This window comes from Rhinolophus ferrumequinum, chromosome 2 (genome assembly GCF_004115265.2).
Source record: "Rhinolophus ferrumequinum isolate MPI-CBG mRhiFer1 chromosome 2, mRhiFer1_v1.p, whole genome shotgun sequence".
In the NCBI taxonomy this organism is placed as follows: domain Eukaryota; kingdom Metazoa; phylum Chordata; class Mammalia; order Chiroptera; family Rhinolophidae; genus Rhinolophus; species Rhinolophus ferrumequinum.
Window position 1 is genome coordinate 104,771,868 of NC_046285.1, and position 14,168 is coordinate 104,786,035.

A 14,168-nucleotide genomic window follows, 5' to 3' on the forward strand; every position below is an offset into this window, starting at 1 on the left:
GATCAGAAATGAAAGCAGGGAACATTAGACACTCAAAACAGGACATTGGATGTGTTTGTTTTCGTATGTAATTTGTATATTATGTATAAAGGTAACCAGATAAATAAAACAACCAATGACTTTATTTTTAACCCTCTAAAACCACTTAATTTCATACATCTTAAATGCTGGGAAAATAATTTTTCAATGAGTGATTCTGACAATTTCTACTTGTATCTCCACATGTAGGGCGTGCAGTGGTTTCCAAGTAGATTAGGGTTATACAACATAGGCAGGCAGACTGAATTTTTTCCAGGTGCAGAAATAACTTTCATGAATAAACTGCCTCCCCATTCATGATCACTCCCAGGGAGTTATACAGAAACTGACGCTTTCATGATCTGAATAAAAACGACTACTGGGGGTATATGAGTATGTAAGGACAGATCTGGGGGAGCTTATCTACTTCCAAGAAACATCTCTGGAAAGACTACATATTCTTCCCTAATTCTTTCAAATGTAACCTATGTTTGGCAGAGAACAAGCACAAGTTACTTCATACCTTTAGAGAATTTCCACACTATGGTGGGGACAGGATATCCCTCAGCAGAGCAATTGAGGATGACAGCCTTGCCATAAATGCCATCCTGGTCCCGTGGCTGAACCACAAACTTGGGAGGAACTGAAAAGAGAGAAATGTCATCAGTAATTCAGACAAGATCACAGTTTATTGAAGGTACGATTTTAAGAAGTCCAAGAATTTTCATGAACATTAAAACACAAAGACTATTTTATATATATGGGAGTTTAAAAAACAATGTTTGCAATTTGGGACAAATAAGGGAAGCCATCTCAGTGCAGGCAATTTGTTTTATTTATAGCAATGAGCTTCGGCAGACTGGAGTCACTTTGCACCCAGGAAAACTAGACTCTTGAGTGTGGAAAGTGGACTAAACCAAAGGAATGTGACATTCTGGTGTTGCTTTGTGTTATGGAAGACCTTCAGGAATCCACTCCATGGAAAATAGAATCAGAATCACAATTTCAAGAACAGATAAAATGTGTCTGCCTATTGAAGAGTAATTATCAAGAGTAAATATTCCTCATGGGTGTGAAGTTCTCAAAGCATTTGATATGTATTCTTCCCGAAATAGGAGATAAAGGAAGAATTAAACGCAGTCCCTGAAGGCAATGAAGAACACAACGCGCTATTGAACTTTCCCCAAAATCTGATGAAGGCACGTGGACCATTATCTCTGATGTCAGCATCCTTCGGGGCCAAAAGGGGACTATAAGGGCTAGCTGGAGTGAGGTACCATGACGGCTTTACAGTGTATCTATAAAATAAGCACATCAAGCAACTGCTTATTTGGTGAGTTTTGTGAAATGCTGAAAAAAATCCATCCCTGTGTGAAACATACACATACACTCTGTTTAAAATATACTTGCGAAAACAAACACTTTAAGTTATTGTGATTGTAAGAGTATTTGAGTTTTCAAAAGAAAATGCAGATTTTTCTAGGTAAAGTAGCATCTGAAGGTGTTAGAATCTCGGAATATTTTCCAGCAGATCAATGATTAATAGGGGAGGGGCTTTCAATGGGGCAGTAACAGGATTGTTTGGGAGGAAATGGATTGTGTTCCATATTAGATAACTTAGCAGCAAATATGGGCGTCCTCTCTCCCCTTTCCATAGTTTCTGGGAAAGCTAACCTTGTCTGCCTTGCAATTTCCAGAATTCTCCATTTTTAGACACAAACGTGGGCCTACGTGCTAGACATAGGCATGTCAGCCCCCATGTGTGATGGACCGGGAGGAAGGTCAGAGTTGAGGTTAGGAAGGGCCTGAGATGCATGTTGAAATGATAGGAGCCACGGTGAAGAGCACGTTGACCATGAAACAAGCAGGGAGGAGGGAACAATATCAAAACATAAGAAGCTGCTGGAGATGGGCCCCACTGCTGTGTTTCTAGAAGAGACAACAGGGTGAAGGTTAGGAGCAGCGTTGGAGATCCGACCCAGAGAGCTGAGGGCTAAGCACGTGGGCTGGACTTCCAACTCTGCTCCTTCTAAGTGGATGACATGGAGCAAGTTATGAAACGTCTTTGAACTTTAATTTCCGTATCTGTAAGCAGAGGATAATGACAGCACTCATCTGACAGAATTGGCGTGGGGATCAAATGAACTAAACTACACATGTTCTCAGAACAGTGCCTGGAAGATATGAGGTAAAATCAAATTATATGGTGAGTGTTTAAACGTAAAAACAAATTATTACAGTAAAAGACACGCTGCAATTACTCTCCCTCAGAATACTCCCCCTCACTTCAAACACACTTATCCCATTGTTCTTGCCATTTTCTGAAGTAGTTCTGGAAGTCTTTCACGAGTGTCTTTAGTTGTGCTGTTGTGGCTGCCTCCCCGATGTCCTGAATCAATTCAAAATGTTTACCTTTCATGGTCATTTTGACTTTGGGGAAGAGCCTGAAGTTGCACAGTGCCAGATCTGGTGAATAAGGTGGATGAGGACACACTGTAATACTTTTATTTGACAGAAATTTTCATACCAGGAGCAATGCATGTCATGAAGCCTTTCCATTGTCATCACAAAATATGGTGAATGCTGCTGCCGAGTGCCATCCAACGGAAAGGCAGAAACTGGTGCATCAAACCTTAGTCACAGTGTGTGACAAGTTTCACCTTGTTTGGTGCAGTCAGTCATGTGTGAGCTACAGTTGAGACAAAGTGTGTTTTAAAGTGTGCCATAAATCATCCTCCATCATGACAACGCTTTGTGTCACACATCGCTTCTGGTATACAGCGATCTCTATCAAATAAAAACATTATGGTGTGTCCTCATCCACTTTATTCACCAGATCTGGCACTGTGTGACTTCTGGCTCTTCCCCAAAGTCAAAATGACCATGAAAGGTAAACATTTTGAATCGATTTAGGATGTTGAGGCAGCCACGGCAGCACAACTAAAGACACTCATGAAAGAGGACTTCCAGAACTGCTTCAGAAAGTGGCAAGAACAATGGGATAAGTGTGTTAGAAGTGAGGGGGAGTATTTTGAAGGGGATTGATGGCAATGTGTCTTTTACTGTAATGATTTCTTTTTATTTAAACATTCACCATATTGTTTGATCACATCTCATATTAAGTGTTGTAGGAGTGCTGGCTAATTTAGGAAATGCAGGTATGTCCAGCTTTAACATAACAAACACAGTTCCCAACTTCAAATTAAATAAGTTATACAGCCAACGGATCTCTTCAATGTTACTTAACTAGTAAGCAAATTTACTTCATTTGGATGATATTGTAAGACAAGTATATTCAATAAAATGTAAATAAATGTTAAAAACGTGATCAGGGATGACTACCTCACGCTGAGAAAATTATTCCTAGGGAAAAAATGGTAGAGATTTTATAGAGCAAATGTTTCTAGTAAAAAATAATCATCCTCAAAAATAAATTACAAAGTTCATGTCATCATGCCAGATTCATTCTGCCCAGGTGGAAGGCAGGTATGCAGTCATTTACATTCTATGGTCTGCTTGGTTCCCATTCAGCTAAGAGCAAGGAACTCCTTGTCAGATGGGCAGATAACTAATCTCTTGCATTTCCTCTGGAAGAATGTCTCCTTATAATGGATCCACGGCCACTCCCCTCCATTTGGTTCTAATCCAAAGGGATGTCACTTAAAGACTGATCAAAGAGGCTTACATGGGAAATAACCATTGACATATTGTAAGTATACGGTAATTACAGTTGGAAATGGTCCATATAATTGAGAATTATCTTTTGTATTCCCTTCTTTCATCACGTTGTATCAGGTACTGATGATTCTTGGAAAATGTATCACATATCCTCCAATTCTATTCATCTCCCCTGTCACGCCCTAGTCATGATGGGTAGGCAGGGTGTGTGGAGGAGCACCACGTGGAGCCACAGTGCTTACTCCCCTTCACTGATGCAGACCAGGACCGTGGGAGACAATGCTACACCACTGACGGACAGGAGACAGGATAGACATCCTGCCTCTCCATCCTCCAATCACATAGGACAATTCTAAGGTGTGTTCCATGCTTGTGTTTCTCAACTATTAGAGGGCATCAGAATTGCCCAAAATGCTGATTAAAATACAAATTGCTGAACGTCTTCACAAGAAATTCTGACTCAGTATATTTGAGGTGGGATCTAAGATTCTGCCATTCTAATAAGCTCCCGGTGATGCTGAGGCTGCTGGTTCAGAGACAAGACTTTGAGAACCACTGTTCCGTGTGATTCATCAAAGGGTTCCCACACAGGACAAGTGAGACCCAGTGGCCCACACAGCAACTGGCTTTTTAAAACAATTTTTATTTATTTTTCCTCCCTTTCTGATCTCATTTTTCCCTATTCTCTCACTCTGGGATCCAGGGTACATCTCGAATAAGCGATTGGCAGCAAATTCTGTACCTCACACTCAGCTTTCAGAAGAACTCAGCCTGAGACAAGGCCAATATTGGCTCTTATCTGGGTTTCTGAAACAGCCTCCTAAGTGGTCTACCTGCTGCCCCACTAGAATCCATTCTGCACACAGTGGCCGGAAGGATCCTTCTAAGACCACAATGGATGACTGTGATTTCCCTGCTTAAAATCATCACTACATCCTCATTGCTCCTTGATACAATCCAGACTCTGACAATACTTTGAAGGTGCTTTACGACTTGGGTCCTTGGTCAACAGCTTCCTCTCTGGATATTTTCCTCGTCCAGGCTTTGCTCCAGCCGTTCTGAAGTCCTCTCTATTCTTCTATGAATAGATCACACTTCCATGATCACTCTTACTGCTCCGTCTTCACACATGCTTCTGCATTTCTTCGTTTAATGCATTATCATTTATTATTATTCTTACTATTATCATCATTATCACCTCAGAGCAAAGCCCACTTAGTCTGGGACACCTTGGAGGATGCTGCGGGTAAGATCAAGCGCTTCCACTTAATGTCAGCTACCTGACATTATTTATTTTCTTTTGTTGTTATTGTCTCTCTCTTCTACTGGAATGTGAGTTTTGTGAGGCAGGGACTTGATCTCTCTGTTTTGATCACCATGGTACCCTGGACACTCAGGATATCTGTTATAAAATTGATGTTAATATATATTTGTTGGAAAAATGAATGGATGAAGTAAAATGATAATATGAATATGGTTATATCAAAGATTAGATCAATAAATATAGCAACAAGAGAGTGCCCTTGTAAAATTTTTATTTTCCTTGCCAAATAAATGTCAACCAGAGGCCTTTTAGATAGTGTATTTGTTTTTCAATGTGGCAGCTCATCATTAAAACCCAGAAACAACAGATAAATCTTAGGATATAAAGAAGTATGAGAAAATTACACATAAAGAAATCATTGTGCTGGCAGCTTGCCTCTCAGTGGTGCAGAGCCAATAATAGGAATCAAAGGGCAGGTGGTTCTGTCATTAAGTCTAGTACTTTCCCTCCAAATGGCTTCATTAGTGCCAAGGTCACCCAACTGAGATGACATTAGGGACATCATTGGTCCACTGCCAGTTTAAGCCATGGAGAACACACAGGAGCTAAGAGTCATTTTCTTTTTCTTTTATTTCCTTTGTAACAGTTAATTTATTTTAATTTTAGTCTGTATAAATCAATAACCCAGGCTTTCAAAAGTGTGCTAAGCTTTATAATGACCCAAGGTCATATTTGGGCTCCCTAGTTCCATTTTTATCATACCCATTTATTCTACACCTCAGCTCAAATGTCTTAGTTATAGACTGCATCTCTCACATGAAATTTATCCCCAAATGCTGTAATTTCCTCAAAAATATATTGTTCTGTTACCTATTTGGCTGTATTACCAAGGGCATCATTCTAATTGCCTGATACTTGGATGACCCTGGGGCCTTTCTATGTGATGTGCCCTCAATCATGTTCCAAGGTTGCAGCTGGCAGGTGTCCACACCGTGATGAGGGGTGAAAGGTGAGAGGAAAGGAAGGAAGCAGGGAAAATGTCTGGGGAGTCAGGCTTACAGGCCAGTGGGCCTTCCCTTGGCAAGTTTGTCAGTAGAGCCACAGCCCATCAACGGCGACTAGACTGGTCTTCCTCCCTCAAGGAAATTGGTTCAAAGACATTTGTAGCTCCCCATCACTTCCTATATCAAGCACGTACTGGTTCAAAGCAATAAGTAGATAGGCAAACTATGACTGTGGCACAGGCTCTATGTCTTAACTGGTGCTGTTTATCCCTCACAAACCTTAGAAAATGGGCTGAACACCTCTGTCCTTCCTATATTCATTCATCAAATTGGAGCTCTCTACTACCAGCCAGATGCTAAGGTCATAATTACTTATGCTTTTATATTTAAAGTGTGGCAGCATGTACTTGAATCATGCTTTTTCATTAAGATCAATAATCTTTGCTTTTTAATTGGTATATTTAATCCATTTATACTTAATGCAAGTATTGCTGTAATTGTGTTTAAATTTTCCATGTACTTCTTTTCCACTTCTTTGATCTCTTTTTTGTTACCCTTTGTCTTTTTTCCTAACTTTTTTTATCTTTAACTGAATATATTGTAATGTTCTCTTTTATCTGTTCTATTGAATTAATAGCTATACCTATTTGTTTCATTTTTGGTAATTGCTCAACAGTTTACAATGTACGTATTTAACTAGCACCATCTACATTCAGATAATATTATACCATTTTGTGAGTAATGTAGGAAGAATTTTATAACAACAAAATTCCATTTTCCTTCTCCCTGTCCTTTTTAATAATATTATTGAATATTTTATTTTTTTATGAATCACACAATAAAGTATTATTGTGTAAAGTCCATTATTTTCTGGGTTAAATTTTTTTTCTAGAGAGTAGTCTAAGGTTTTCTTAATTGGGTCTACAGTCTTTAATGAGTCTAATTGCTCTGTTAGATTTAATATTTTATCATTAGTTTTTGAACAATTTTATTATGATGTGACATGGCATGATTTTTCTTTGTGCTTATTTTTCTTGGGTTTCATTGATTGTTTTTACTGTAGATTTATACTTTTCATCACATTTAGAAAATTTCTGGTCAATTATTCTCCCTGCCTTTCCTACTGAGACTCTTACAATGTATATGTTGGACTGGTTGACATTGCCCCAAGTTCACAGAGGCACTGTTTGCCATTTTTTTAGTCTTTATTCTGTCTGTGAAAAGATTTGGATACCTTCTCTTGCGCTCTTTCAAGGTCAGTATTCCTTTGTTCTGTAGTGTCCAATACTCTATTAAATAGATCCAGTGAATTTCTCAGTTTAGATATTGTGTTCAGATGTAGAATTTCCTTTTGATACTTAAAAAAAAAAGAAGTGCTTCTCTTCTTGCATGCTCTCCTTTGCTCATTGCATACATGTTTTCATTTGAATTCTTGAAAATGTTTATGATAGCTGCTTTAAAATCTTGCCTGCTAATTCCAACATCTGTGTGTCCATTAGTCTGTTTCTTTTATTTTTTTTCCTTTTAGTTATGGCTCACATTTTCCTGTTTCTTCATATATCTACTAATTGTGTACAAGACACTGTGATAATGCTATGTTATTGAGAGTCTGGATTTTGTTGTTTTGCTTTTAAGAGTGTTGAATGTTATTCTTCCAGTCACTTAATTTAATGGTGGAGAAGTTTTATCTTGTCAAGGCTCTCTTTAGGCATTTTTTAGGTTGGGTCTACAGTAGCCCTTATTTCAGAGCTAGGTTAGCCCTACTTTTAGCATGTGGTCTCTCTGAGATTTTCACTGAATTCCTCATGTGTCTCTACTCTAGCTAGTCAGAACTCTAACATTTTTCAGCACTAAGTAACCTCTGGAATCTTCATTCATCTCACCTACTCCTAGCAGTTGTTTTCTGCTAGATTTCATAGAGTCTCACCATATGCATGTGAAGTGTAATATTCAGCTAAAAACTCAGCAGAAGCCCTCTACAGATTTTTAGAAACCTTGTTTTGAACATCTCTTTACTCTCTGGTACTCTGCCTTACAAAATCCAGAGCCTCAATACCATGTTTCCCCGAAAATAAGACCTAGCCGGACCATCAGCTCTAATGCATCTTTTTGGAGCAAAAATTAATACAAGACCAGTATTATATTATATTATTTTATATTATGTTATATTATATTATATTATATTGTATTGTATTATATTATATTATATTATATTATATTATATTATATTATATTATATTATATTATATTATATTATATTATATTATATTATATTATATTATATTAGGCCCGGTCTTATATTACAGTAAAAAAGACCGGATCTTATATTAATTTTTGCTCCAATAGACACATTAGAGCTGAGTGTCCAGCTAGGTCTTATTTTTGGAGAAACACGGTACTTCTAAATTGCTACTCTGTTTTTCCCACCCAGCAGGATCACAGCTGTCTGTGTGGGCTCCGCATCCTCTGCCATAGTTTGGAAATTGCTCCAGGCAGATATCTGGGATGAATTTGCAATTTAGCTCATACGCTTCCTTTCTCTCAAGAATCACAGCCCTGTGCTGCCTGTTCCACTACCTGAAAATGGTTGTTTTATAAATTTTTGTCCAGTTTTATAGTTGTTGATGGTAGGAGAATAAATTCATTACCTAGTCCTCTCTGATGACCCCATTAGATAAATTTTCAAATGTATGTTTCAAGTTACTTGATCCCAAATCTGCCTCCATAGAATTTCCAGCCATTTCTGTTGGTTCTAACGTCTGGAGCCCCCCTCACCCCCCCATGGTTATTACTATACTAGTTTGAACATATTCCACTGGTGCAAAGAATCCAACCCAATTCACTAATTCCAGGACTTTGTTACTATAATCATCTCCTCTTTACCTTGTCACATATTTTTTTCCTCTCTATTGACTCATTGCCATCAGCATCTAAGCTTTCCTTGCCCATGTCCATCTCTAACTTCTCTGTTTTTCTGCCTAATTGTCTTTTATTGAGTTCCCACACATTAATTCACTTCCTTTTCTGTTAAGCCCCACTAGTCAGGCATTCATGGCAGCTATGCCACTCTTCAAGGTCACAAACAATATCCATCTTCCTACACCCAATGACCAATTCTTGGTTTTCCCTCTTTCTACTTTCAGCAGGATTTGATATACTTTATTACCTATCTTTCTGGATCTATTTCCTAGTTTGCTTTTGAGGCCCCACAGTCCCCGGGTTTCTTTCCATTTCCCTGGCGGCTCCATCTCCCTGTCTCTTGTGCTGACTCTTCCTCTTATTCTAGAACCTTAAATGTTGGAATGCCTTGAGTCTAGACCCTTTTGTGTCTCCCACATCATTGTTTCCCTTGTCACAACTGCTAATCCCTGCATCTTCTCCACTTCAGTTCAAGAATGTTCCATTTACCTTATTAGGTAAAATATGTGTTTCCATTATAAATTCCTCTCCCATTTGCAACATTCACTTAGTAAATGTGTTTTGTTTGCTTGGCCTCCAAAACATATCACATATTCAACTGCTTCTCATTACCTTGACCATTACCACCTACATGCAAGGAATTTTTGTCTTGCCTGAACTTCAGAAATAGCCTCTTACCTATTATCCTTGCCTTCTGTCCATTCATCATACAGCTGCTAGTGTGATAATTAAAAAGATAAATCAGGCCACATCACTGACCTGGTTACAGTCACCAGTGACCTCTCTGTGCATTAAAAAAAAATAAAATAAAAAAATCCAGACTTCTAAAATAGCTTTATATTCAAATTAACCATGGTGCTAGGACTCAAACTTGGCTGCATATTAGAATCAAGTTGGGGATTTTACAAATCACTGAAGCCTGTGTTTCACCTCCAAAGGTGATTATTTAATTAGTATGGGCTGCAATCCAAATATAAGAATTGGGATACATGAATTTTTAAAGCTCCTCATATAATTCTAATGTGTGACAAAACTTAAGGCGAACACACAATGTGATATATATTAATAGATGAGCTATTACAGAACTGTGCAACTGAAACCTATGTAACTTCACTAACCACTGTCACCCCAATAAACTTTAATTATCAAAAAAAAAAGAAAGAACCACTTATGGGTGAGTTTAAAAAAAGAAAAAGACAAAAAATACCCTAGAGATCTGAGAGATGGGTCTATTCCCAAAGATTCTGATTTAATTGGGGTTAGCAGGGACCAGAAATAGTCATCAGTGTCTTCTTAGATCTCCCAGGGGATTCTGTGGTGACGTCCAGAATGACCACTGCCCCACATCACCTTGTCCCCGACTACTTCTCCACTCACTGACCTGCTCATGAAGCACATTTCCTTCCTCAGGGTTTTATCACCTAACTGGTGATTTAATGTTAATGTCACAGAAGCTTACTTAACACATTTGAAGAACAACCACATGGAGCCATTAAACAAATTATGATCAACTATATTATTCTGAATGGCTAGGTTCCATTTCAGTTCATATGATCTTTGCCTTGGTCAAAAGTCTGGTTAACTTTTCTGCAAGGGAAAGTGATACGAAGAACACTTACGGACATTTTTATCTAGCAGCTCTGTTCTCTGACCTGGATCTTTCAGAGCAGATATAGAGGGGACAGGCTGATGTACTGCTTGCCCTTCAAAAAGGACATAGTAAGAGTCAATTCTTCTTATGAGAAAACACTCAGGAAGCAGATACCATGTTGGTTCCTGTATACACTTATCTTCAAAAAATGGGGGAAAAAATTCATGTATCCCTTTCTTATACTCAAAAGTACAAGGTAGAATGAGAAAAAAATTTCATTTGTATCTTTACTTTGCATCTAACTGAACATATATTTTCATACTCATTTACTCAGGGAAAACTTTTTTTACAAATACAAAGTTGATTTCTTTATACGAATCTGTATGCTTCACTTTCTCTTGTTGGCAAATAGATAGAGAGTGCATTGGTTTTCAGCCAGGAAGGAAGGATGGTTGTCTTGGGGGCAAGATTTGAGAACTGAGGAAAGACTCTAGAATCTACTGCTCAGGAAAGAATCGGCTCAGAGCTAGCGACTATCCTGAAGATGACAGAAATACCCCCTCCTGATAACTATGCTGAGAGCCCAGTGTTTGAGGATTTTAAAATTCAAATAATCACATTAAGATACATCTTTAACTTCATAGAGTTAATCTGGCAATGTGGGTGAATGCTGTAATGGTGGATGAACACATACAGCTCTGGGAAAACCATAAAATCACAGAATATCCATGCTCAATAGACTTTCCAGAACACTAACTGCTCTCTTTGAAGATGAGGAGTATCAACCTTAATGAGAATTTGGTCACTTGACTAGATATTTGAAATAAGGCTGCTGCTTACATTTTAGATGTACTGAGACTCCTGTCAATGTTTTCTACAAGCTAGATTACCCTATTTTTAATTGTTTTCATAAATATTACCATGCTTTGCTCAATTTAATAAATGTTGCAGTAGCCTCCCAAAATAATGACAGATTTAATGCTAAACAGAAGAGAGGCACAAGAAAATCACATTTCTAAACCTAAAACAAAAATATATATAAAGCCGTTCTTTTTTTACTTTTTAGAAAAACTGTGATATATGGCTTTGACAAATGTTTTTAAAAGCCATCAATCTAAGTGATAACATTATTAAAAAGTGCTACATAAAATAAATACAACACTGCAGGGGACTCATGGACTTTGGTCGTCAAAATCAATGGGTTAATCTAGGAAAGCCCTATTTCATGAATGAAATCCTATGGCTCCCATGTCTTTTCTCGTACATTTCTTTGCTGCTAATTTTTTGAAACTTTGTATTCTAGGTGAATGAAACCTGGTTTGGAGTTTAGGGGAGTTCATAGCTGGTTTCTATAGTTGTGTTTTTTGTTTGTTTTTTAATGGGATGACAGCAAATACTATGAATTCGAGTTATTTCCATAACATTTCAAGCAAACACCCTAAGCAGGCTGCATAGCTGTGACGTGTCCTGCATCTCACTCACCTCTCACGATTAGCTGGCTTTGGTGCTCCATGGCGGCCGCCTCGTTCCGGGCTATGCAGGTGTAGTTTCCATTGTGCATCAGAGAAAGGTTGGAAATCCTTAAGGAGCTGGTGAAGTCAATGTTGTCAATGGTCACCCCAAGGCTTGCTGGGATTGGTCGGCCATCCTTCTGCCAGGTGATCGTGATGGGTAAGTCCCCTGAGACCACAACACATGGGATGAAAACCCGCTGTCCAATGGAGAACCTTGGAAACTCAAAAGGTTGGATGAAAGGTGGAACTGAAAGAAAAGAAAAAATAAGTATTAGAGGAAAGATGATAATGAGCTGTGTAAATAGTCCACATTCTCTTTTCCTTTAACTCTTTTGCATGACATTGAAAGAGTCATACATGAAAAGCATGGCTTGATGTGCACTCTAGCAAATATGCTTAATGCAATTTATTTCTATAAACTTTTTTAAAAATCAATCATTTTGGAATGAATACATCTCAGACTCTGGCTCTTTGGTATCAATTCTGTGAAAGAGGGATTTGGGTTTGCTTTTCCCTTAGAAGCTTTATAAAATGAGGAGATTTTTTTCCTGCTTTGCTATTATCATCACTGTGATTGCTGGCCCTCCAGCCATTCATTCCCTGCCTTACTTATACGCATACCTAAACCTATTAGGAAGCAGAGATTCCAATTTTTTTGTTAAACTTTTTTTTTTTTACATCTAATGTACAACTAATAGCAAATGTTAATTACAAATAGGTATTTTATGTTAGGATGATCACATCTTTACTCTGAACCCCTCAGTTTTATACATTCCATGTGCATGATCTCAAATTATGAAATGACTCATGGCCAGTTTCTGAGTTGTTGGGATGAGCTGCAAAGGAGGATGAGGTTATAGCCTTCAGCCTGGCCAGCTGTGGAAACAGCCACGCTCAGTCTGGAAGGTTCTTTCCTGATTAAATTTCCCTGATCAAGTACTATTGTTCTTTCTCGCCTCAGGACTACTCTTCCTCAGTAACTTCCTAGCTGGCCTCATAGGGTTTCAGCATCAGAAAATAGTTTAAATGGAGCCAGAGAGCCAAGTGTGAAGCCTTCCTCGGTTACCATTACTTATGTGATTATGGGCAGCTTTTCAATACGTTCCCTATCAGCCTTATAGGGTCGCCTCACTTCATAGATGGGGAAATTGAAACTCAAAAATGTTACTTTGCCCTTCATCATGGAACTAGTTCACTGCAGAATGAGGGCTCAGATCTTGTCTTTTTTTTTTTTTTTTTTTTTTTGACAGGGGCTTGAAAACAACCAAGGTTGCAAAATAATTTTATTAAGCATGCAAATAATCCAATGTAAACTAGTTATTATACTAGATGATTCCACAGAATGAAGTCATTAAATAGTAAAATGTCTGCAGAATTTGTTCATTACATCAATTGTACGTTCATGGCAATTAACAACTCGGAGGAGACGTCAGGGATCCAGCTGTGAAACATATGAATAGAAACCATTCAATCATTCATTCACTCAAAAAGTGCTTATTGAGCACCTGGCCTGTGCTTGACAACGCTGTGTGTGCTGGGCATACAGCGGTGAACTTCATATAGCATCTGTGCACAGCAGAGCTTTCATGGGTAGTCACAGGCAGTGGATATCAAGAGATCACAGCCGTGGCTATTCTATTATCATTATTATCATTGTCATTATTATTGCTACTATATGCTTTCACAAGCAGTTGGGAATTAGAACTCAGACTAGCAAATACAGTCAGAGTAGGAGGACTAGTAAGTAAGCAGATGGCTCAAGTGAGGTCTTACCAGAGAAATAAACAAACAAAAGTAGTATAAGATACTGACAAGTGCATTCAATGTGAAAACTGCTGTGGATTCTCAATGTAAAGTTAGAGCTTTGGGTCTGCAATGAGTGGACCTGATGCTAAGAGAAGATCTCAAGATGAGGTTCTACCTGGCACTGGCAGGAAGACCAAGTGGCAGGATGCTCTGATTGCACTCTGTTGGCATCAGATGGGGAAAGCTCCGTCTTAAGCACAAAGGTGCTCGAAATCCTGTCCCAAGTGGCCTAAATGTTTACTATACATGTAAGTATTATTAACACTTAATAAACTTCCATTTTTAATAAAAAAATAACTACATTTCCTCTTCTTTGGCTTCTCACACACAGAAACCTGGTTGTCAGACGTCTACTCAGACGACCTCACACCCAC

At 38.3% G+C, this 14,168-nt stretch overlaps 1 protein-coding gene across 2 annotated transcripts in view; it reads right to left on the bottom strand.

Moving 5' to 3' along the window:
- The window catches only part of DSCAM (DS cell adhesion molecule), a 640,159-nt gene that overhangs the window by 206,809 nt on the left and 419,182 nt on the right, over positions 1-14,168 (bottom strand). For both annotated transcript variants that reach the window (XM_033091571.1, XM_033091562.1), the window contains exons 9-10: positions 11,957-12,235; positions 542-661 (exon numbers count right to left, since the gene is read on the bottom strand). In XM_033091571.1, coding sequence (XP_032947462.1) covers positions 542-661; positions 11,957-12,235 — 399 coding nt within the window. The remainder of the gene's footprint in view (positions 1-541; positions 662-11,956; positions 12,236-14,168) is intronic.